The 26,785-nt window shown below is 41.1% G+C and overlaps 1 protein-coding gene across 3 annotated transcripts in view; it reads right to left on the bottom strand.

Moving 5' to 3' along the window:
- Positions 1–1,931: 1,931 nt before the first annotated feature.
- The window catches only part of grik2 (glutamate receptor, ionotropic, kainate 2), a 328,033-nt gene continuing 303,179 nt past the window's right edge, over positions 1,932–26,785 (bottom strand). For all 3 annotated transcript variants that reach the window (XM_004569101.5, XM_004569102.4, XM_076889664.1), the window contains one exon: positions 1,932–3,780. In XM_004569101.5, the coding sequence (XP_004569158.1) occupies positions 3,527–3,780 (254 nt within the window). In that variant the 3' untranslated portion in view covers positions 1,932–3,526. The remainder of the gene's footprint in view (positions 3,781–26,785) is intronic.

The raw sequence follows: 26,785 nt of genomic DNA, 5'->3' as shown, positions 1-26,785 counted from the left end.
CAGTATGTAATAGTCACAATGGTGTGGTGTCTCTTTAATGTAACATAAGTCAAGGGTTTATGATGTCATTAGTGTGCGCCACTGCCCTCTCTGTGATTTATGGGAGCAACAGGCTTGCACACATCCTCCAACCACACACCCATATTTTGTTGTCAAACTCCATTGCAGTTTATTTCACACCTCAAACATTTAGTAAACAATTAAGCAAATAAAAGTAAACTGCAATAAATTACAGGTAGTAATAAAATAAACTACTAACTCTTTTTACGCTACGTCCACATCTACACGGGTATTTTTGAAAACGCAGCTGTTTCGTCCACACGTAAACGGTGTTTCGAATCACCGAAAACTGAGATTTTTTAAAACTCCTCTTTTACATTTATGTTTACAACATCAAAGGTATGTGCCTTTTTTCACGTCACGCTGTGCACCACGTTATTGTTTACATGAGATGAATTGCAGAATAGCAGATAGAGACGAAATACTGTTAATCTGACTGTCTGCAGGTTTTACACGCTTACATACACACGAAGTTACTGTCCCTCCATTTAGAAAGACAGAGGCGTCATGGTGTAGTTGTGTCCCCCCCCGCTGTAACTTTACTGTATAAAGAGCTAACATCTCCAAAATGTCAGGAGCAGTTAGTCATTACAAGAAGTGTTTGTGAACTAAAAATCAAGAACGTGGGATCCTGTTTGTCCGTGATTTGAAGAGCCCAGCACGTGCTGCTGATGCAGAGGAAACTAATCCTGCAGGGAGACCTACCTCGGCACTCGTGCAGGTGAAGCCAAAGGGCAGATTTGCTTCACCATATTTTCTAGTCTTTGGCTTAGAATGAAGTTGGTTTGGAAACATATTCAGCGATGCTTCATCTCCTGCTTTGCGTTTGTGTGGGCGCCCCGTCAAAAACCTGTCCATGTTAGCAGTGTCCAAGCATTTTTTTTCTTTTCATACCCCCCCGCCCACACCCACCCACCCACCCACCCACACACACACACACACACACACACCCACACACACACACACACTGCAATGGCTGGGCCTCACACTTTGGGAACCTCTGGTATAACCAGTGACAGCAGTATCTCAGAGGATACTGCTCCATTGACGAGCCATTACTTCACAAAGAGGTACTTCCTTTTATGACATGTAGGTTGTTGAATATAGTACAGGTGTTCCTCTGCATCTTTAACAAGTCTGCCAAGTGGGGTTATTCAAAATAAGACCCAGCTTCAATACCACATGATAATTTTTTTACATTGAATTCACACTGTGCAGTGGCATTTTTGTCGAGCTCCTGCCCTGTTTTATTCATCAATTAACATTCAATAAACTCACAGACAAGGTAAAAGTTATGAACACATTTTGTTTTATTTTCTTTAAACTTGTGCATCAACTTCAAAGGGTAAACTGTGTGCACTGCATCTTGTTTTTATAACAGGTTCAAAATTATTTAGTTGTCTTTATAATTCTTCTAAATACATCTTTTCCTTTTTAAAACCATTTACACAGCTCAGCACTGGATTCTAGCAATCTATAATTAATCAGGGGTGAAGAATAAAAGAATCATCAATAATCTTCCTTTTTAGCCAACATTTTAATTTGCTCTTACCAACTACCATTCTTCTTCTGTGTGAAGTAAAAATATCTTTCTTTAAATATGATTCCTTTACATGATAAAAATAGTTTCTTTTTTTCTGCTTCTCCAAAATAATACAGTGTCACTGAAGCTTTACCATACTGCTCTGTGTCTCTGTTGGAGAGCATAATAATAATTAGTGCGAATCTGTTCCGTTGAGGATGGGTGCATGATGGGCTCTCAGGGGTCTAGATGTGTGTGTGTTTTGTGTTGGTTCTTTTCTAGTGTACAAAGCCTCCTGAACTACCAGCCGGGAGCTTCACCCCTTGGCCGTGGATGACACTCGTCTTAGTGTGGTTTGTGTTGGTAAAAATCATTACAAAATTTTGATACTTGTCATACAAAAACACTTTTTTCATAGAAATTGCATTTGCACAAGTAACTGTGGAGATTTGCTGTGAAAGGAAGAAAGCCACAAAAGTACAAAGTTAAAATGGAGGCCATGCCACTGACCAGTAAAATAAAATAAGAATAAAGTAAATAACACAAAAAACAAACAAACAAAAATGCAAAAAGTGTGTGTCCCCATACAGTGTTGAAATGAAGTGTGTTCACTGCAGCAATGAAAAATCAGTCCAAAGAGATATAAATAAAGATCTTTATAAAATAATAATTAATAAATAAAAACAATAAATATCTTGAATAAATAGAATTTATGTGTGGTGTGACTGCTGTGGATTTAGACTTGATGAGCCGTGCCTACACCTACCAGGGTTTCTTTTTATTGATGTTAGAGGTGTTTTCAGACAGTGAGTGGATGCCTCCAATGAAAACACGGCAGGTTCCACTCTAGTGGGAGCACCACTGTGTGCTGTGTGACCATGGAAATTACAACCAAGCAAAAAAGAAAATATACAGGACAATATTTTACAGATACTGGGTCATCTAAATGAAACACCTCTACACCAGTAGAGAATAGACATCAAACTGAAAGTACATGGTTTGTCATTCTTACTAGCCAAACTTACTAGAATATTATTATTATTATTATTATTATTATTATTATTATTTATTATTATGTTATACGGCTAATCACCTTTAGCCACAATTCAAGAAAAAAACGACACTTGTTTAGAACAGCAGCCTATGGTTTAAAGGCTGGTCGAATCAAAGGGAGCATGGGATGTTGGAAAACAAGTTACTCCACCTTCATAGAGTAGTTTCTGGAAAGGGACATAGAAAGCGCACTATACTGTATAACCTCTACTTCTGCAATTTCTCCATATAGTTTCTAAAAGTCACCTCCACCAGCAGATTAGAAAACAAAAGTGCTAGTACTCTGAAAAATAAATACATGATATCGCTTATTGCCTGATAGATGATATACAATAAAACCATTTTTTGTGTCAGTCGGTATTGTGACTAAGGAATGCCTCTGTGTACATTGTAATCTCGTCATGCTCTTGTCGGTTTGGGTTTCATTTAGCCTGTCAAATCTTATTCTACAAACTTAGTTCCTTGTTCACCTAGTTAACATCTCTATACTGGCTCACAATCTGTTATTGGTGTTGTTTAACCAGCCCATTTTGAGCTCTGTGGTGAAAGACTAAATAAGTAGCAGCTAAAGATGATAGGACCAGTTTTTTAAAGGATTCTTCTGTCCCCCTTCAGGTTAATTTCCAGACTCTTCTCAACATCTGGGTTTTGGAAGTCTGGACAAGCTGATAGTTTTCCGTCTTTCTGCCTTGCCAAGTTGGTAAGTGTAATGAGGTAACACGCTGAAATTTCACCCAGAATCAAGTTATTTCCACAGGAAATATTGTAGAATCTCTTATCCCTAGCTAATTATAAACAAACAAGAACAATATGTCGTCAATATATTGCAAAGCACTTCTGCTCTATCTTCAGAGTAATACAACTGCCAAATTTGCCCCCCGAGCAACACCCCTACCATTTACCCGCAACCTTTTTCCCAATGTCTCTGCACTCCGTCTCACTACCAGAAAAACGGTAAGAGATGGACTGAGATTCCCATTTTAGGCCATGGTCTCTTTGCCTGGCAGTCTGCGGTCGTTGAAGGTGTGCATGTTGATAACCTCTTCTGTTTTCACCATTATGGGTCGCTGGGGCTTGTGTTTGAGTCGGCGCTGGCACTTGAGGGAGACTCGCAGTTCTTCCACCATGGCACTGCAGAAAGACCTCTGCAAAAGAAGGAAAGAGAAAAAAGAAAGCAAAATGGGTTTCAGGGCACTTGCCTTATCCAAATGTAATGGTTAAAAGAACAAGGCTGTTTTCCCTGTGGGCAACCTCTTTTGTAGCCTCGTCCAATCACCAGACACCATCTCATCCCAAAGTTGTCATAAATGGTAAATGGTCTGTATTACTTAGTCCCTAAGGGCCCCAAAGCGCCTTACAATACATTCAGTCATCCACCTATTCGCACACACAGGTGACGGCAAGCTGCATTGTAGTCACAGCTGACACTGGCGCCACCGGGCCCTCTGACCACCACCAGTAGGTAACAGGTGAAGTGTCTTGCCCAAGGACACAACGACCAAGACTGTCCGAGTCGGGACTCAAACCAGCAACCTTCCGATTACAAGATGAACTGCCAACTCTTGAGCCACGATCGCCCCAAGGGTAAAATATATAGTGCAGAAGGCCTACAACATAAGGTATGCATGATGGGACCAAGGAAAAAATTGGAATGGAAAGGTGCAGGTACAATGGCATTTTTGGTAATGGAATTACTCAATACTCTGTCAGAGTACATTTGTTTAAAGATTTGAAGCTGTTGCAGCATATTCAAGGCTTTTTATGCATGGTGATAGATGCCGAAAAAAATTCAGCTTCTAATCTAAAAATAAACCAAATACATCACTGAAAAAGCATCTTCAGTCATAGATTGCATGTATGATTTAAGGTCTGTGATTTTTTATGTTGATTATATTTTTCTTTAATCTTTATATTTCCCACTCGCCCTATGGTTGGTCTCTGTTCTTCAAGTTTAGGTCCTCTACCACAGTACTTGGAACTGTGTTCTGGACAGAGAATTGGAATGGCCACAAATAATCATATGCTTAGTGAATATCTCAGGAAGCATAAACCAAAGAAGCAAGAGGAGCAAGAAGAGGAACCATCACAGAAGGACAGACCCCGCCAGGTAAGTACCACCGACAGATAAAAGAACTGGCTGACATAGACAAATCCTATCAGTGGCTGGACAAAGAGCTGGACTGAAAGACAGCACAGAAGCGCTAATGATGGCAGCACAGGAGCAAACCCTAAGCACAAGATCCATAGAGGCTGGGGTCTACCACACCACAAACTTTCCTTTTTGCTAAAGCATATAGTTAGGGCTGGACCAGGTGACCCTGAATCCTCCCTTAGTTATACTGCAATAGACGTAGGCTGCCGGGGATTCCCATGATGCATTGGGTTTTTCCTTTCCAGTCACCTTTCTCACTCATTATGTGTTAATAGACCTCTCTGCATTGACTCGTACCTGTTATTAATCTCTGTCTCTCTTCCACAGCATGTCTTTATCCTGTCTTCCTTCTCTCACCCCAACAGGTCGCAGCAGATGGCCCCGCCCCTCCCTGAGCCTGGTTCTGCCGGAGGTTTCTTCCTGTTAAAAGGGAGTTTTTCCTTCCCACTGTCGCCAAAGTGCTTGCTCATAGGGGCTCATATGATTGTTGGGTTGTTCTCTGTATCTATTATTGTAGGATCTACTGCACAATATAAAGCACCTTGAGGCGACTGTTGTTGTGTTTTGGCGCTGTGTAAATAAAATTGAATTGAATTGAATTGAATTGAATAAAGTCATCCCCACTCTCATTTGCCTTAACCAGACTGGTATTATTAAATGTAGACATTGTTGCACTAATACCCACAAGCTTTTCAATTTAATGCAGCTATCATTTATCAACAAATCTAACACCTTAATTTTACCATTAGGTACAGAAAAAGTATTTTAAAGATTTCACTGGAAATTTCTCATGTTTCTCACACTTCGTAAATTTGGGTTTGGAAAATCCTTTATTTACTGTATTAAGGGACTCTATTCTACACCAACAGCCACAGTCACCACCAATGGGCTGATTTCATCAAGCTTCATATCCTCTTTATCCATATCTCTGCATTGTTCGTTGACCACTAGCAGCTGCACTAAGACAGAATGAAAAGATCAGAGGCAATCGGACAAATACATGAAACATGAACATGAAACGATTCTTTATTCATGAACATCATGTCCACATATTGTGATTACTGCTACTAGAATTGACATTGACTCGGATGAATTTATCCTCAGCAACAGAGGGGACTCTTGGTCTTCCTTTCCTGGGGTGGGCCAGTTTCGTTGTTGATAGCTTTATAGTTTTTGCAACTGCACTTGGGCACACATTCAAAGTTTTAGCAGTTTTTTGGACTGACTGTATCCCGATGAAGGATTCCTGATGAAGGCATTTAGGGTCCTGCTGGTCTTGTATAGTTCTAGGCATTCCAGGATCCAGGTGTCGGGCATTGAGTCATAGGCCTTCTTGTAATCAATCCAGGCAGTGCACAGGTTGGTCAGCCTGGTCTTACAGTCTCGGGCAACTGTTCTGTCTACCAGTAGCTGGTGTTTGCCAATTCTTTTCTGTGCCCCGCTCATGTATTGAAAACCATGTGCCTGTTCATCTTAGCCGCTATGATGCCTGACAGTATCTTCCATGTGGTACTGAGGCAGGTTATTGGCCAGTAGTTGGATGGGACCGGTTCCTTAGGGGGGGTTCGGGACTGTCCAGTCTTCAGTTAGCCATTCTGGGTGTCTCTCATTGATTAGCAGCTGTGCTGCCAGATGCTCATGGAGTGCAGTCAGTTTGGTGCTGTTTAACTCTTCATATATGTGTGTGTGTGTGTGTGTGTGTGTGTGTGTGTGTGTGTGTGTGTGTGTGTGTTTGTATAGATATTATTATATTTGCTATAGCTTTATTGTATTACCGTATATGTTTGCATGTATGTAAGTGTGTGGATATAACTGTTGTTGCTCTTACACCGAGGTTCCTTGTACATTATATGGACTACACTCACTCCTATATCCCCCGTGTTTGCATCATCTGTGTTCTTAAGTCGTCGTGTCCTTGTACTGGATATGACTCTTCTAAGTTGTTGTGCTGTTTTGTTTGTAAATAAAGTATTTAAAAAATACATAAAAAAAGAAACCAACATGATTCAAACCGCTTTATGGCACCATGTTATGCATGGTGGCCAACATCACAGTAAGAATTTTGGGTGAAAGTTAATTTGTTGTTATTAGTAATTATTAATAATTATTATAATTATTAGTATTAGTATTACCGTATATCAAAACTATAATCTTCAGTTGCTACTGGTTAGGTGAACCTATAAAAGAAAAAAAAACATTTTGGGTAAAAATACACAATCTGGTACTTAAACCACATGTTGGAGGGCAAACTCCCACCCTCAACAATCTTCTCTTCAATTATTGGTCATCACATTCATGATCCTGTTCCAGTTGAGACACCAACAGAAAGCATCTTGTACAGTCGTACCTAGGGATGGGTATCGAAACCCGGTTGTTGTTGAGAACCGGTTCCCACTGTTTCAATTCCTTGGAATCGTTTGCCATTTTTGCAAACGATTCCCTTATTGATTCCAGTCGCCCCGAATGACGTCACCACGTTGCGGAGCGTCATTTACCTGGCAGGAAACACGGCGCCTAACGCTCAAAACTTTGATTATACTTTAGGAGAACGGATGACAACAGGGCAACTTGCAACACTTGCAAAGTAGATATTTCCTTTAAGCTAGGAAACACTACGAATATGCAAAAGCATTTGCTCACAAAACACGCGATGACCTTAAATGAATGTCGTGTTTTTAATTCCGCTCCGGACTCGTGAATCTCAGCCCAGCAGCAGCGGTAACGTTTGCACGTCCTCTCCCGTTAATGCGGCAGGTAAATAATCAACTAACAGTGCATATTATGTTAGCGCGATCTGCCTTATTACAAACCTGCCATTACTGTGCATTTAGTGACCATGATGAGACAGAGTCTGGCTCAGATGCTGTCAGTTCTCGCTGCAGTCTACCGGTAGCATCTCCTTTCAGGCCAGGATAGACGAATGTCACCGAGCAGTGACTCAGTTTGTGGTCAAAGGCTTTCAGTAAGTGAATGTGTTTAATTGTAGGCAGGGACATTACTGGATATTCTTGTGTAATTGCTACAGAATAATTGATGTTATACTTTGTTATTGCTACAGAAGAATATTTATTTTATTATTTTACATTTACAATATTTTTTCCTGGGGACCCTGTGACACCCCATTGAAGAGCCGTAGGCTGTGGATCTCTTAAGATTGGGTTGGGTTTGTAAGGCCATGTTACTCCTAAATTTCTATCTTGTTCAAAGAGAAGATATAAAACAAAGTTCTAAGCCATCCGCACCATCCGCTCCGAGCTCCCTGACCTGCACTCAATCTACAGCAGGCGGTGCTGGACCAAGGCCAGGAAGATCGTGAAGGACCTCAGCCATCCCAACAACAGACTGTTCTCTCTGTTGAGGTCAGGAAAGCGATTCCGCTCCCTGAAGACCAACACAGAGAGACTGAGGAGGAGCTTCTTCCCGCAGGCGATACGGTCTCTCAATCACACCACCACACAGTACTGACCCACACATATGGTTCTTACACACACACTGGACTTTCGGGACTTTGGTTTTGCACAACACTGGTCACTATATTCTTCATTTCCGGTTAATACTTGTACAGCTGCTGTTATTGTGTATATATTTATTTATATTTAGATTTCTTCATACATTCTTATATAGTTCTATATTGTGTATTGTGTATTTTGTTGTACAGTTATTTTATTTTCAACTTTAATTTATATATTTATCTTTATCTTATTCTTCCCAGTTAAATTTACCCTTCATTCTAATTTGTGTTGTACAGTTATTTCATTTTTAACCTTAATTTATATTCTATTCCTAGTTAAATTTACCCTTTTTAATTTTTCATATTTATTTCCTATCTTATTCATAGCCTTTTCCTTTTTTGTTTTCTTTAGGTCACGAGCAGTTGTCCAAGCATTTCACTACATATCGTACTGTGTATGACTGTGTACGTGACAAATAAAATTTGAATTTGAATTTGAATTTAAGCTAATCGACCTTAGTGTTCTCCTTTTTTAAAAATAATCGATAAGAGAATCGATAAAGAATCGAATCGTTAAACAGAATCGAAAATGGAATCGGAATCGTGAAAATCTTATCAATACCCATCCCTAGTCGTACCATTGAACAGGTTATGTGGGCATAATAAGAATAATGGGATGCTCATAATTTATTAACTCATTTGAGGTGCTGACTGCAAATGGGGATCAATTCTCACCTTAGTGTCTAAGTCCAAAAACGTTTTTTATTCTGTTGAATAAGAAACTGAAATACAACGTGCAACCATAAATAAAACCATTCATTCATGTTGGTTAAGTAACAGATACAGCAGATTAATAGACTGCTATTTATATTGCTTTTCTAGTCTTGCTGACCATTTAAAGCGCTTTCAACTACAAGACATATTTACATTCATACAATACATACATTTATATCTAACACTCACACACAGGAGTTGGTGATGGATCCACCAATCTTCTGATTGGCAGACAACCCAGAGCTGCCCAGTATTTACTTATCCCTATTTTACAGTGGTATGCAAAACTTTGGGTACCCCTCATGATTTTTCTTCATAAATAATTTTTTTGTTTGGATCAGCAATTTCATTTAAATTTATCATATACCAGATGAACACAATTATATTTGAGAAGTGAAATAATGTTATAGGATTTGCAGAAAGTGTGCAATAGTTACTTAAACTATATTAGGCAGGTGCATAAATTTGCATGACACCTCTTTTTAATAGTTTGAGCCCATAGAATCACGGTAAGGATGCCATGTTCACGTCAATTCCACCAATCAGAAACTGCAAGGCAAAAACCTCATGTGGCCCCAAGGGCGTAGATTTGGCGTGGACGGAAGGGACATGTCCCCACCAATATCCAGCGATTATTGAATTGTCCCCACCAATAATTTGATCTCTTCGAGTAAAGAAAAACAAGAAAAAAAACGATCTGTCAGCGTCTCGTTCACCCAGCGGAGCAGAAAGAGTTAAATTACGTTCTCTACTGGAGTCCTACGTCATGTGACAAATATGGCCAATGTGATTGGCTGAGCCTTTCAGGGAGCTCTGTTTAGTTTTAGCAGCGGCAAACCTGCGCTGCGAGGAGGAGAGGAGGACGGCAGCAAAGAGGAAGAAGCTGGATATAAGAAAGTGTTTTTCAAAGAAACCTGTGAGTCACTTAAAGCCAAGTTCACTCATAAAATGTGTCACAATAACGTTACAGGCTGTGCTAGGCTTTGGCCCACATCAGTCTAAAACTGTATGTAACCATGAATAACGTGTTTGGGAAACTAACTGCACAACAGGCAGCACTATTAGTTCTCTCAGTCTCAGAGCAGCATTTCTAATTTTGATTGAAACTGTCAGAGAAAACGGAGCCTCGAGCAGCCAGGATATTAGTTTATAGAGGCTGATAAAATAATATGTCTAACGTTAAAATGTTGGTGACACAATAATTTCATCCTAATGGTGCTGACATATTCATAGGGTTCATTTTTGAGACAAAATATCATGAGGTAGTCATGATATGCAAATATTCCAACCAACACAAAGCTCAGAGAGCAATGGTGACACAAGATCACAGGTGAAATTGGATGATGAGTTGTTGGTTCATGACTGTATTTGAAGCACGTGTGACTGCATGTATGTGGAATGTCTCACTGTTATTCATCAGGTGACAGAGGCAGCTCTGCCATGTTGTAGCTCAGACAGAGGTGAAGAGGTACGGAGCCCCGCAGGGGACATGGGAGAAAAAAAAATTAAGACTGACTTTTGCGAGATCTCGCAAAACAAACTCGGGATCTCGCAAAAGTTTTAGCCGCCAGTTTTTCGACCTCCCGCCAGCTCGAAGCCGACCGGGAGGTCGAGGCACGATGTGCCGGGAAAGCGGTGTTCTTCCCGGCTGTAGTAGGTCTCGACCTCCCGTTAGCTTCGAGCTAAGGGTGTCAGATCTCCAAAAACGTCAGAGCACTTTTGCAATATGTGATGTCTTGTAAACCGAGCAGGTATCTGACGTTTACACAACTACATTCACGCCTCAAAATATCTTAAAAGTGTATTTTGTGACCCAGAAAGAGTAATATTACAACTAAGTAGCTGCCGCCATTGTTGGAATTCAACTTTTGCTATTGCAAAATCTCGCAAAAGTCCGTCTTAATTTTTTTTTTCTCCCATGTCCCCTGCGGGGCTCAGTAAAGAGGCAAGGTCACAGGTGACTGACTGATGATTCGGTGCTGTAGATTAACTAGTATTTATTATCATGACAGTTGTTAGGCTGCTGATGTAAATTGATTCATTAGTGTATATTTGACAAAGAATCTGAATTGACATGTCTCACTTTTTATATGGCACGAATCCATGTGTTACTTTATCAGGTGGCAATATGTCCTAGTGCAGTCAGAGGGGAAGAGCCAAAGGTGAGGCACATCAAGCACAGAATAATAATTGTAATGTGAGGATAAAACGCATTTTACTGAGGCTAAAAGAAGCTTCAGTGCTCTCAGAAGACTAAAAACATGGCTAAGGTCAACAATGACTCAAATGAGATTAAACAATACTGCTGTATGTCCACCAGGAGAGACTGGACAGCATAGATGTAAAACAAACATGCCAGCAGTTTATCTCAGTTAACGAAAATATTCATAGATTTAAATTTCTCTACAAACAGTTGGTCTGGTCACAGTATACTCAATGATGCTTTTAGTGTGCTCTGTAATGTCTGTTCTCTTACCATTGCTGGTATGGATTCCAAAAAAAAAAAAAAAAAAGTGTGTGTATGTATGTACATATATGTACATGTGTGTGTAGATATATATGTATGTATATGTATGTGTGTTTGTTACTTGTAGTTATTACTGCCTGTTACCTGTGGTAATGCAATTTATAATTTATATATTCTGTATTCAGTTATGAAGGCTCTAATTGTTGTTTGCGAGCTGCCGCTTAGATGCTTGTATCTGCCCGGGGCTGTTGATGGGTCTGTATGCAATGATGGGCGTAGCTGCGGGAAGTTTGTTTTTTTTGTTGATGAGTGAGTATAGGGGTGGGATTTAATAAGTTTTCTTCGTCCCACTCCTTTTTCAGGCAATTTTTGTTTTTTGTTTTGTGCATTTTATGTTCAATATAGGTATTTGTTGTGCCTGAAAATGAACAAATAAATGAAATGAAATGAACGAGAGGAGAAGGCCTGTGTTTGGCTGCTTCACATAGTGGACATTGAGTTGTTGTGTGGGTCACCAGTAGTCCATGTCTGTTGCTGTAACAGTAGTTCATGCTTAGAATGAAAAAATCCCAGCTCACTGACTTGATCGGGGCAGTAGGGCCTAAAATGTTGCATCATTTTGCTGAGAGATCTTTTACTTTGTGGTCATCTTAGACGAGTAGTTTTATGGACAAAAACCAGCAGGTCATTCAGTGTTCCCTTAGTGCTAATGTGTCAGAGATGTTGGTGTAACTGAAGTAATGCTGTTAAGTCCTTAAAGTCATATTCTTTTATTGTCATGACTCTATTTTTATTTTTGTATGATACCTGATTTATAAATATGGCTGAAGTATACTAAAGTTTAAAATACTTAGTCAGTTATTTGTTTAATAGTAATTTAACATTATATAATTCACATGTAAAACCATGAATTGTAATTTTAAATGGTTTAAAAGCAGGTAGAATAGCATATGTAGGCAAGTATATTTCTCCTTTTTTGTTTTTTTATCAAGAAGCAAAGACAAAAAGGGAAAAAAAAGAAACAGGGCAGGTTCGATGGTTGAATCGTCCGTCCACACCAATGCCAAAACCAAATCTACGCCCTTGTGTGGCCCTAAATTTACGACACATGGCGTAATCCAGTCACACGTCTCTAACTGGGCTGAAAAGTACAATTGTTGACGGAACTGGCTCTGATGCGTCGTGCTAGTGCTGCCATTATCAGGAGCTACAGCAGCCAACGGCTAACAATGATAAACAACGGAGGAAACCAGTCCGCTAAGTGAATTTCTGCCTTAGCGGATACACAAAGCTTGCGTTTTTGTGGTCTTCTTTTGCGGCTGGTTCACTGAATTGTAGAGCGCGGTGAAACTTGGAGTTTTTCGAATCTGTGAAAGCTTTGCCAACTACCCAGGTATACCTTTTGTTATTACATGAAGTCGGGAGAGATTGTGGCTTGGTTGTATGTGTTTAGCGGACTTTTGCACTTTACGTAACTGCTCTTTTAATCATTGCTTATTCTCACTGTGTTTGTTGGTTGTAGAAATTGTTGATCTGAGCATTTAGCTGAGATACTAAGGTTTCTGTGGATACCACACATGTCGATATATGCATGAAAAAAGTCATGGAGGGTTGCATACCTCTTGAGACCCAATGCCGCTGAAGAAGCTTAGCACTTTATCTGACACACACACACACACGTACACACACGCATGCTCATTTTCATATATTAGTGAGACAATCTAATTGGCACAGTGATTTCCCTAGCTAAATGTAGATAAATGTAGTCAAGCTTTATTAATAATTAGTTATTGTAAGTGAAAATTAACCAGAATTTCATGAAATCTATTTTATTCCCCAAATGGCCCAAATTGGAGTAGCTGCTAATCTTTAGATTAGAATAAAATAGAAAGCCTTTATTCTTACAAGACATTCTTACAGGTTCAGGATTGCCACTCCTGCTTAGTGCATTAGCGCTATCTCCCAAAAATAGTTTAGATGAAAATGGGCTTGAATCAACTGGAATTGTATCAAGTGTGAAATGTAGTTGTCAAATTTCAGATCTCACAATATAATCTCCTTTTTACCTTTTAACATCCGGCCTTGCCTCTAACCTCTGGTAATATATATATATTTTTTTTCTATGACATACTGTGAAAAGCATGTAATCTTTGCTTTTCCTATAATGGTTTCCTATTGTCATAAATAATTAAATGAGGCACCGTGGTGCGGTGGTTTGCACGTCACATCACAGCATGAGGGTCCCTGCTTTTAATCCTGTTTGTGGCCTTCCATGTGTGGAATTTTCATGTTCTCCTTCTGCCTGTGTGGGTTTCCTCTAGAAACTCTGGACTGTGGGAGTAAGCTGAAGACATGCAGGTTATGTTAACTGGTGATTCTAAATTGGCTGTGAATGAGAGGCACATAAGATACTTACAGTTCATAATTTAGAGCAAACATTGAGGTTAGCTATAAGTACCTTATAATCTCAAAGGCAAATGGGAACCATGAAGAGGCTTTGGGGAAAACTGCAACCATCACTTACCTGCAGAGAGTAAGCCAAGTCCTGAGAACTCAGTTGAATCTGAAGAACAAGGTCAAGGCAATCAACACTTCTCTTATTGGTCATTAGATATCCTGCGAGGATAGGTAAACAAGGAAGGTCTTTACCAGCATGGAGGGTTTCACCTGAAATCCTGCACCCTGAGAGGAGGTTGAAGACCCATGAGTATCAAAACCACTATCCAGGAAGGAACGGCAAAGATCCATGAGTACATCAGGAAGATGGCCACAACTGACCATGTGCTTAGTAAATACCTCAGGCAAAGCCAACCCAAGAAGGAAGAGGAGTAAGAAGAGAAACCATGATAGAAGGACAGGTCCCTGCGCAGCATATATCACCAGCAGATAGAAAAGCGGCTTATACGGAGAAATCCTACCGAAAGCTGGACTGAAAGACAGCACAGAGAGACTACTAATGGCAGCACAGGAACAAGCTCTCAGCATAAGATTGATAGACTCTGGGATCTACCACACCAGGCAAGACCTCATGTGGAGGCTGTGCAAAGATGCCTCTGAGATAATCCAGTACATAACAGCAGGGTGCAAGATGCCAGCAGGCAGGGCATACATGGAACGCCATAACCAGGTAGCTGGCATAGTATACAGGAACATCTTTTCTGAGTATGGCCTTTTGACCCAAGGTGAAAATGAGATATGCCCCCTAGAGTGGGTGAGACAGACCAGCGGAGGCCTTTGTGATACATGTAGCTATAATAAATGACAGCAACATCAGTAAGAAGGAACTCAAGAAGTACCAATAATGGCCAAGAGAGGAAGTTGGGAAGATGTGGAGGATGAAGGTAACAGTGGTCCCTGTGGTAATCGGAGCACTCAGGGCAGTAACCCCCAAACTGGGGGGAGGGGTTCAAGCAGATCCCAGAAACAACATGCAAGATCTCTATCCAGACCCAAGCTTGAAGGTTCATTAAATGACAGAAGTGTTATTACGCTTGACAAACCACTATAGCTGAAATGCTGCATAGCACTTGCTATCTCAGATGAAGTGCCTCTCCACATTAAAGGAATGGAAAGGTCATTAATCCAATGTTCAGAGCAGACATTGAAAACAAAAAGGAATATTTGATCTGTGTGGCTTATTTAGACCTGAGTAAGTAAATAATGGTTAATAAAACTGTAAATCATGAAGACATTTTCTGATGGATATTATTGTTTTTATCTCTCACTCTTGCCTCTGGTTTTGAAACAACCTGCTGATCAACTGGGAAAGTTTATATCTTCCCTTGTTTTAATTATTTGAATTTCATTTATATAGTGCCAAGTCACTACAGCAGGTGTCTCAAGGCTCTTTATATTGTAAGGTAAAGACCCTACAATAATACAAAGAAAACAGAAAAGCCCAACAATCATATGACCTCCTATGAGCAAGAGCTTTGGTGACAGTAGGAAGGAAAAACTCAATGTTCACAGGAAGAAACTTCCAGCAGAACCAGACTCAGAGAGGGCACGCCATCGGCCGTGACCGGTTGGGGTGAGGGGAGGAAGACTGGATAAAGACATGCTAGGAAAGAGAGACAGAGATGAATAATAGCTCATAATTAGATGCAGAGAAGTTTAAAAACACAAGTGAGTGAAAAAGGTGACTTTTAACTAATTTAGGAACAACAAGTAGGCCTGCAGAGCGAGAGCGAAGTGCTCTACTAGGGTGATATGGTACTACAAGGTCATTAAGATAAGATGGGGCCTGATTATTTAAGACCTTGTATGTGAGGAGCAGGATTTTGAATTCTGGATTTAACAGGAAGCCAAAACAGGAGAAATCTGCTCTCTCTTTCTAGTCCCTGTCAGGACTCTTGCTGCAGCATTTTGGATCAGCTGAAGGCTTTTCAGCGAGTTTTTAGGACTTCCTGATAATGAACAGTAGTCCAGCCTAAAACTATGAACTGATGCATTTGATGTGCAACTAATCCATGAACTAGTTTTTCGGCGTCACTCTGAGACAGGATGTTTCTAATGTTATTGATACTGTGCAGATGGAGGAAAACAGCCCTACATATGTGTTTATCGTACACATTGCAGAATCTTGGAGTTGTGTTTTGACCAGGACATGTCCTTCAAAGTGCTACTAGAGGCCAAGGTAATGCCATCGTGCATCTGGTTAGATACCATATTTACTACCTATTTGGATACCAAACAGACCCCTGGGTCCACTGTTCAGGCTGCTAAACTAAACTCAGTCATATTCCAGAAGAGGTGGGGCCTGCAAGGCTACGCAGAGCTCCCATTGTTAAAAAATCAGCGTAGGCGGAGTAAACATCCAGAATGGGCGAACTGTGCGAGTCCCCTCACCCACCGGCTCCATGACTCTGCAATGCCTACTGCAATTCCTGGGATCAGAGACTGGATTTTTTTAAACACAGGCCGATCCAGACTTTGTTCCACAGATCAATTGAGTCATTGTCATTTATATGTACCACACATTAGGCAGCACTAAAGAAGCTCTTTTCCCAAAGTTGATTAATATGCAAAATATTTTTTTCATTTTCAGATACAATTGTTCAATTAATGTTTGTGTTTCTCATATCCGAGAGTTTTGGTTATACTGAAGACAGTTTTCAGCCTTATTTCTATGATTTGTACTTTTGATTTCTACAATGCTAACACTATATTTGTTGTGAATCAGACCTTCCTAAAAAGCAACCTTTGTAATGTAATACATGTATACAGGTATGCACGTGTAGATCTACAGTGGGGCAAAAAAGTATTTAGTCAGCCACCGATTGTGCAAGTTCCCCCACTTAAAAGGATGACAGAGGTCAGTAATTTGCACCAGAGGTACACTTCAACTGTGAGAGACAGAATGTGAAAAAAAATCCATGAATTCACATGGTAGGATTTGTAAAGAATTTATTCGTAAATCAGGGTGGAAAATAAGTATTTGGTCACCTCAAACAAGGAAAATCTCTGGCTCTCACAGACCTGTAACGTCTTCTGTAAGAAGCTTTTCTGTCCCCCACTCGTTACCTGTATGAATGGCACCTGTTTGAACTCATCATCTGTATAAAAGACACCTGTCCACAGCCTCAAACAGTCAGACTCCAAACTCCGCCATGGCCAAGACCAAAGAGCTTTCGAAGGACACCAGGAAAAGTATTGTAGACCTGCACCAGACTGGGAAGAGTGAATCTACAATAGGCAAGCAGCTTGGTGTGAAGAAATCAACTGTGGGAGCAATCATCAGAAAATGGAAGACATACAAGACCACTGATAATCTCCCTCGATCTGGGGCTCCACGCAAGATCTCATCCCGTGGGGTCAAAATGATCATGAGAACGGTGAGCAAAGATCCCAGAACCACACGGGGGGACCTGGTGAATGACCTGCAGAGAGCTGGGACCAAAGTAACAAAGGTCACCATCAGTAACACACTACAACGGCAGGGAATCAAATCCCGCAGTGCCAGACGTGTTCCGCTGCTGAAGCCAGTGCATGTCCAGGCCCGTCTGAAGTTTGCCAGAGAGCACATGGATGATACAGCAGAGGATTGGGAGAATGTCATGTGGTCAGATGAAACCAAAGTAGAACTTTTTGGTATAAACTCAACTCGTCGTGTTTGGAGGAAGAAGAATACTGAGTTGCATCCCAAGAACACCATACCTACTGTGAAGCATGGGGGTGGAAACATCATGCTATGGGGCTGTTTTTCTGCCAAGGGGACAGGACGACTGATCCGTGTTAAGGACAGAATGAATGGGGCCATGTATCGTGAGATTTTGAGCCAAAACCTCCTTCCATCAGTGAGAACTTTGAAGATGGAACGAGGCTGGGTCTTCCAACATGACAATGATCCAAAACACACCGCCCAGGCAACAAAGGAGTGGCTCCGTAAGAAGCATTTGAAAGTCCTGGAGTGGCCTAGCCAGTCTCCAGACCTCAACCCCATAGAAAATCTGTGGCGGGAGTTGAAAGTCCGTGTTGCTCGGCGACAGCCCCAAAACATCACTGCTCTCGAGAAGATCTGCATGGAGGAATGGGCCAAAATACCAGCTACTGTGTGTGCAAACCTGGTAAAGACCTATAGTAAACGTTTGACCTCTGTTATTGCCAACAAAGGTTATGTTACAAAGTATTGAGTTGTATTTTTGTTATTGACCAAATACTTATTTTCCACCCTGATTTACCAATAAATTCTTTACAAATCCTACCATGTGGATTCATGGATTTTTTTTTCACATTCTGTCTCTCACAGTTGAAGTGTACCTCTGGTGCAAATTACTGACCTCTGTCATCATTTTAAGTGGGGAACTTGCACAATCGGTGGCTGACTAAATACTTTTTTGCCCCACTGTATATTTATGAGTGTGTGTGTGCGCCTGGTTTATAACATGGCCTCCTCACACACAGCTGGTGGTCCCTGCACCTCAGGTTAGTCTGCGGCAGCCACAGCAGCAGGAGGGAAGAGACGTAAAAGAGGGGGAAGCAGATGATAAGCTGAAGGAGGGACGGGACAGAGAATAAAGATGCAGGAGGAGGAGGAAAGGGAAGAAGGCGACAGCTATGGTAATCATGGAAATTTGACAGATTAACATGAAGATGACAAAGAAATACTCCATTGAGCACCTATGAGGCGTATGATTTAGTGCAAAATTGTGTGACCAAAATCTTTTCTTTTTTTGACAAAGTTGACTTGGGTTGAATCACCAAAAATATAATTTTTGGAAAACTGTTTTTAACTCACACAACTGCCATTAAACACATCACATCTTTTGTGGTTGTTACAGTCTTCTATTAAAGTAGGATTTTAAAGGAGGTTACACAGCCAACCCAAAAAGACTGACAGACTGATACAGAGATGCAGGGAGACACTGGAAAAGTCTTGTTAACACATGTTCTAGCAGAAATACTGCTGGTTAGCGTCTTCAAAAAGGAACAAACTGCAGCAGATCCAAAGCTGTTTCAGCTATTTGCTTCAAGTCTTTGAAAAATAAAAATACGTATTATGCTACCAGAAGTAGCTCTGGACCAGCAGAGCCCTTATGGTTTATTTTGTTTGGGAGATGGGTGAGTCAGACTCCAACCTAGCTGGCCATGCCGCATACACATGCTCAACCACATTGATGTAATTTTAACATAAGGAAGGAAAATATATTATATTACTTATCTACAACCGTTAAAGTGAGACTCCACTTTTAATGAGGGCGGAGCTTTTAATGCTGTATTGAGATTTGAAATATATATTTTGAATCTTTGTTGATTATATTCTTTTATGTATGAAAGAAGGCCAGCTTTTTGTCTTTTTGGCCCTAAAGAATCCGAAAGAACCGGAATTAATAGCTGTTTGGAGTCTTTGTATTTCACTGTACTTTGTATTTCCTAGAACCACAGTAAGTAGCCCGAGCTACCATGCTATCTCCCTGTTCATTTGATGTCACATTTATATAGCACATTTAAAACAATAACTGTTGACCAAAGTGCTGTACATTTAAAATAATCAAATGAGACGGTCAGAAGCATATTTCCCAAATGTTTGGAGACCTTCTTTTTCACTATTTAGCCTTGTGACAAGTCGCCACATAGCTGCGAGGCATGAATGTACTAAAATAATGTAGAGAGCTGACAGACATACTAAAGAAATCTCATTGATTTGATAGATGAACTGAAATAAAATCTACACATATCTGTAGTTTGTAATAAAAGTATTAAAAATAACAAACATTTGATACACCTGCAAAGTTTAACACATTTTTATTCTAAAAGCACTCTTATATTATTAAAATCAGATCATTATTTTTTGTGGTAATCTCACAAATACATATATAGGGAAGTAACATGCCTATTTAATATCTACAGACACTGTTAAGCGGGTCTATGGCTTATCTCATTATTTAAATGACTAGCTGTTATTTTTTTTCTCCTTTCTATGTTATAGAACAAAAGCAATTATAAAATGCAAATTGCAGGGTGTGCACTGTCAAGCATGTGAAACACAACAAAGAGATGCTTCGCACCACATTTTTCAACTTGACACTTTCAGCAACGTGGGAAGAAAACCGTTCCCATATTGTAAAAGTAGATGGTATTTATTTATATCAGGCGCAACGTAATAAAATATATGGTTGTTTTTCATAATGAAACAAGGTGGCTCGTTTTCACAGATTAGCCTGATAATAATTAGCACTGGACTGTGGAGCCACACGCTTTCATTTGAGATCAGGTTAGTTGTAATTTCAACCCATAAGAGAAAGTAAGAGACACAATCTAAATATTCTGAAATTACAATTTTTCTGTTACGTTTCCCAGACATGTTACAATTCTATAAGGGATGGATGGTAAACAAACCAAAGCTGTACAACTGAAACATAAGTTGCCAGTGATGTTCTCTAAAAGAAAACAGAACTCGGTTACCAGCCATAACACGCACACACACAAGCATTGTAGGTCAGTTACAATAAAAACACAATTTGATATAGTTTGTTTAATATCATGTTATATTCCATTAAAAATAATTGTATGCATTTAGGTTTCACTGGATAGCTCTTGACCTAACAATGTTAAACTATTTTATTTTAAGCAAGTGTTACTGTTTCGTCTAAATCGGTGTGTCAGACTCATTTTACAGCCACATACAGCCACACTTGCCAACGTTCAGGGCTCAGAATTAGGGAGACATTTAAAGGGTTTTTTATTATTATATATATATATATATATATATATATATATATATATATATATATATATATGTATATGTACATACATACATATATATATATATATATATATATATATATATATATATATATGTATGTATGTATGTATGTATGTATGTATGTATGTTATATATATGTACACACAAAAAACTTTTTACAGTCTTTATTTATCAGATAAAATAAGTTGAATGTCACTGTTATTATTGTCCGGCCGCAAACAGCGGGGGTGTCCGAATTCAGAGGCAAAAGCAACTTTTCTGTCATTTAATTGTTTATTGCTTAATTACTGTTTGTAGTGTAAATGCCCATTAGGGAGACTGTTCTCAGTAGGAAAAGTCAAAAATTTCAGCTTGTACTTGTTTGTGGTGAGCAGCAGATCAAACACGTTAAGTATGATAAATTGCTTCAAGCGCACTTTCAGGCCTGTGAGACTCATTTAGACAGTGGCCTTGGGTCTGTGTTACATGCAGACATTTCTGCATCTCTGCCATTCAAAGACATTTTCTATATTTTATGGAATATTCAACACTCATTTTTCCAGGAAGCTATTTTTTATTCTGTCTTTTCATAAAAGCCTTATTTTTAAGCCTTTACTAATACTAAGGGGAACACACATGAGATTTGAGGTCTGGACAAGTTTGAAACCTTTTGTCCTCCACAATGGAAAATGGCTGAAAATAAAAACGAGTATCACTTCAGCCAGCTCCTGATTCGATGAATTCTGCATTCAGCTTTGCAGTATCCAATATCACCAAGAACATTTTTGCTCGTCTCTCCTGCTCCCCTGTCTCTCTGTGTAGCCGGCCTGTACCACTGCACTTGCTGTCTTTGGAACGTCTGCCCCTCTTCCTTCTTTCACATAATGATATGATCCCAGTCGGTCGGTGAGCACATCAAAATAATGTTCACCCTGCTTTCATGGATTCTCAGCAGGGCTAAAGATTTGGCTCCCACATGGACCGTAAGTTTGACACCCCTGGTTTAAAAGCAGTCTAGCAAACCTAAACGACAGCGTCTTCATTGTTGTATACTTTAATGTAATTTAATCCATTGCATATTTACAAGCCAGAACACATCACAAGTAGCAGTGACATTTCTACCCCCCCCCCATACAGTATAAAGTAGGTTAGCATATTGCAATTTGAATATAAAACTTTAATGTAAAAAGTCGTGCCTTGTAGGTTTCTTTCTTTTTTTACCTTCTTCTAGGTGCATAAATCGTCTTGTTCGGGGAAAAAGTATTAGGTGTTTTGTTTTCCAAAGTTAAGACATTTTTCAGTAATGCAGTAATGTAACTAGTTACTGTATTAGAGGTACAATTATAAACTTATTCACTTATCTGTCCCCCGGGCAAAAAGCAAAAAAAATGAACATTGAATGTGTCTTGTTTTTTCTGAAACGTCTGCACTACAATCACATTGCAGATGATTTTGTTTCATTTGCAAAGAGGAGAGTGTGGAGCGGTCTACATCTTTTAGGAAAGGAGAGATATGGACCATACTTTTGTTTTTATTGCCTTGAAGTACAAGACTGAAAAGTAAAGTGAAAACTCATCAGGGACAGAAAGAACTACACTACACAACTAACACAACATTGGCCATTTGCAAGCATGTGCACAAACAGCATGCTAACACAAAGCTTGCTAAGAAACCAGGGTGAAGTTGAAGCTGAGTGTGCTAATCCCAGCCAAACAGTGATGAGCTTTCAGGCTTGTGATGCTGTAGGCTCCATTTCTACTTTTGCATGTTTCTACATTAGAATCACTGTGGTGATCTCTTTGAATCTTTTGACTTGGTTTCAACTTTTCCTTTGTGTTACTGATTAGTGTTCATACTTACTGTTCAACCACTACATTAAGATCTTATGTAAGCCCCTCATCGGATAGGGTTTTGTGTTGGTATGTTGGACTGTATCCTAGGAGTTGTATTGTTAACTGTTATGTGGCAATGCATTTCAGGTCATGCAAATGGAGTAATGCAAAAGTAATGTACCAAGTAGTGTAACAAACCACTTGTTACACTACTTGGAATAATTAAATAATACAATACAATAATAATACAAATTTTCTTATTAATTCCATATGTTGTTTGGAAAATGACACAATACTTGTTATTCTGCCCTGGTCGACGAGTGAATTTTAAATCAAACCATCAACAGTTGATTGAAATGCAAACTTGCTTCTTTAATCCAAGGGGTTTAACAAACGGACGGAGTTAACCCGTTTAGGGATTACCACCATTTTCTCACAATTTTCAGATCCTCAAAAGTAACTGAACAATTGACTGACAGTTCCATAGTGACTGATATTTTCTTACTATTCCACAACAAATGTCCTGGGTCTGAGTGACCTGAGCAGTTATGGACTTGTCTTGTATTGTATGTATATTTGGTGTTGCTGTCCCGCTTCTCCCTGTTTGCGCATGTGTGTATGTGTTTCTGCGGGCGCCTTCAGGCCTGGTGTGTGTGGCTCTGCTGGCGAGCTGGCCACACCCGAAGCTCCTGCCACACACCTGCTGCTGATCAGGCCTCGTCGGGGGAGCTACTTAGGAGAGTCTTGGACCTCCCACCGACGCGGGATCATTGCGTGAGACTCCACGTTAGTCACCCAGTTTAGGTTTAGTCGTTGAGTGCATGCCTGCTATTGTTAAGTGTCCTGACAGCTGCGGCTATGGTTTCCTGCAGGAGGAGCGTGGGAGGCCTGAAGAGCAGCGAGCACCAGGAGTGCCGACACACGGGAGCAGAGAGCACAAGGAGGACACGACACGGGAGTCTGGGGAAAACACGGGGATTTATTGTTGTTTTGTACCATACACTGTAAATAAACGCACTGTTGGCACACAGAGCACCGCGCCTGGGTCCTCCTTCCCTGCACCCCCACGGTCTGCCAGCCAGACCGTGACAGAATGATCCCGCCGAACATGGACCCAGCGGACTCATCGGAGAGGTTCAGGAGGGAGGTGACGGATAAAGTTAATAGACTCTGCGACCTATGGCTGGAGGCGCATGAGGAAAAATTTTGTCGCGCCATGGAAAAGCGGCTGAAAGAGTCGCTGTCTTGCTTCCCTTGGGTATTGGATACGCTCTACCTGATCGTCGCGGACTTTCTAGTTAACACGCTCCACCTCCACTCGCCTACTCAGGCTGCTCTTCAGCCCGACCAGCTGGTGGATCCGCAGCCTGACACGGCGGCCCCGGCATCGTCAAAGAAGCGACGCTCGCGCCGCCGGCACTCTTCACTGCAGCCGGACTCCCGGACTTCACAACAGCCGGCTGTGGTAAATTATAAGGACAATTTTTCATTTTTCACTCCATCTGTTTGTTTACTTAGGAACTGTGAGACTGCCAAGCCTGTAATTCAGGCAGCCGCCCAGTCTGTAGCTAAGCGGTCTGCAGTTCAAACATCTACCCCACCTACAGCAGCCTCCACTCCACTACCCACTCCAGCAGCTCTGAATGCTGCTGGGAGTAAAATGAACTCCATTAGTGTGTTAAAGTCTTTCCCTGTGACGGTGGAAATGGAAGGGGAAGAAAGAAAGAAGAGGGTAGAAAAGATTGAGGAGATAGAGAGTGCTGCTAAAGATTGTATCTCGCTGCCTTTACCCAAACTGACTGCCTGCACTGCACAGCCCTAGCTGCAGCATCCCGGGCGGCCGTGCGCCCTGTGCAGCCTGCCTGAGGCCTCCACACCACCCTCAGGCTCACTGTCTGCTGCTGCCACCCTACTGACTGCTTCTCTCTCTGCTCAACCGATTGCTGTTGCTGTGCCACCATTCACTCCAACATCAGCACAGTCTGCAGTTCAGCCATCTGCTCCATCTACTGCAGCTCAGCCAGCCGCTCAAGCACCTGCTCAACTTCCTCAACAAATATCACTACAGTCAGTAGCTCTGTCTCTAGTACCGTCACCTGATCTATCGCTAACATGGCCAGCTGCCCAGCCTCTAGCCGTAGCTCAGCCAGCTGCCCAGCTAGTCACTCAGTCTGCTGCCCAGCTAGTTGTTCAGCTGTCATCTGTTCCACCTTCCACATCCACTACTCTGCCACCCCATCCACCGCCTGCTGCTGACGTGTCACCGTCATCACCGCCAGATGAGGAGCTCAGCGAGCCGGAGCAGGAGCCCGTGCCGCCACCAGAGGAGCCCGACGAGCTGGTGGAGTCTGCATCGCCACCAGAGGAGCCCTGCGAGCCGGAGCAGGAGCTCGTCGAGCGGGAGGAGCGCCAAGAGATGGAGCGATGGCCTGTCCACTCAGAGAACCTGTGTCACAATGTAACCAACAATTCTCTATCTTGTCAAGACTATCTCTTCATCTTACATGTTCTGTTTAAATGCAACTCTGAAAGACACACAAGAAAGAAACCAAGCAGACACAACTGTCCACATCTTGGCACTTCCGGTATGATGGCGCCTGTGTTTGCCGCTGCCGGCCGTGGTTTCTCTGTGCTGTTTTTTTCGGCCTTTTTGCTTTCGCTTTTTGTCACTAATGTGTTGGCTGCCCTTGTCTATGATCGCCTGACGCTATTATCCATCCGATCCACTATGATAAGTCAAGATGCCTTATCCTCCTGCGGTATTTTCCATCCTCCACTGCCGACACCGGTGTCTGGATCTTCGTTAGGTGTCATCAGTGGCGCCTTTCTGTGTCCGCGCAAGTCACGGAGAAGGAGAGGAAAAAGAGCAGGTGTCCAGGTAAAACTCAGACTGTTCTGGAAGCGGGGACTAACTGTGCCTGGATCTATGAGACGGCGCTACCTCAGGAGTGTTCATCCAGACTCTCCTGTTGTTTGGCCTTCCATCCCCGCGGTGAGTGGAATTTATGAACGTCGCGGATCAAACTCTCTGTTTCTTCGTCCCCTAAATCGGGCCGCTTCTGTTAATAATATGTCTTCTACTTCGCTGAGAGTGGCGCTTTTCAACGCTCGATCAATGACTAATAAAACGTTCCTGCTGAACGATTTTATTCTTTCCAAGAAACTGGACTTCTTATTTCTAACCGAAACCTGGCAGCGCGATGGTGACTTTTCATCCTTCATTGAACTCTGTCCGAGTGGGTACTCCTTCATCAGCCAGCCTCGGACGTCGGGTCGAGGAGGAGGTGTCGCTGCGGTGTTTGGAAGCCGGTTTTACTGTCGTGCAGTGTTGGTCGGACATTTTTCATCCTTTGAACTACAGCTGGTTAGAATTGGAAATAAAGATCCATTTTACTGCGCTGTAGTGTATCGTCCACCTGGCCTAAACAGCATGTTTTTAAAGGAGTTCAGTGACTTTTTATCCTCGACTTTGAAGCTGTCCAGACTGGTTATAGTCGGGGATTTTAATATACACGTTGATGATGACTCTGACCTCTTTGCCAGAGGTTTCCTTAGCGTCATGGATTCTTTTCATTTTACTCAGCATGTGTCTGGTCCCACACACACCAAAGGACACACACTGGACCTTGTTTTTACTTTAGGTTTAAACATTCATTTTATTTGTACTGAGGACATTTTTATTTCGGATCATCATTGTATTCTTTTTAATCTGTCTTTTCATTTGTCCCTCTCTCCTATTCGACACGTGGTTAGCTCTCGCATCTTAACTTCCTCTAGTGCTGTTAAATTTTCCGATGCTTTTAATTTAGTTTTATCTCCCTATAATGATGTTCATTTTTTAACAAATCTTTTTAATAATCATTGTCTTTGTATTTTAGACAATGTTTGTCCTGTCAAAGTTAGACTAGCTCCGGTTTCAAAGTCGTCTCCCTGGTTAAATGACAGCATTCGCTTCTTAAAGCGTTGCTGCCGTAAGGTTGAGCGTTTATGGAGGAAAACGCGTTTGCATGTCCATCTCCTTTATCTAAAGGACCTTTTAGTCTCTTTTAACACTTCAGTTCGAGATGCGAGGGCGGCCTATTTCTCAGACTTAGTGTCTAAGAGCAGAGGTAACCCTAAGGTACTATTCGACACCATTAGTGATATTGTTGCTCCTGCTCCACCTGCTGTCCCAATTTCATCAAATGAAGATTGTGAAAAATTTCTTTCTTTCTTCGTTGAAAAAGTCAGTAACGTGAGGAACAATATCTCTCCTTCTGTGTCTCTCTTGTCTGCTCCAACTCAAGCTAG

The sequence above is a fragment of the Maylandia zebra genome, linkage group LG11, assembly GCF_041146795.1.
Source record: "Maylandia zebra isolate NMK-2024a linkage group LG11, Mzebra_GT3a, whole genome shotgun sequence".
Lineage (NCBI taxonomy): Eukaryota > Metazoa > Chordata > Actinopteri > Cichliformes > Cichlidae > Maylandia > Maylandia zebra.
This window is presented reverse-complemented; position numbering and strand designations above follow the sequence as displayed.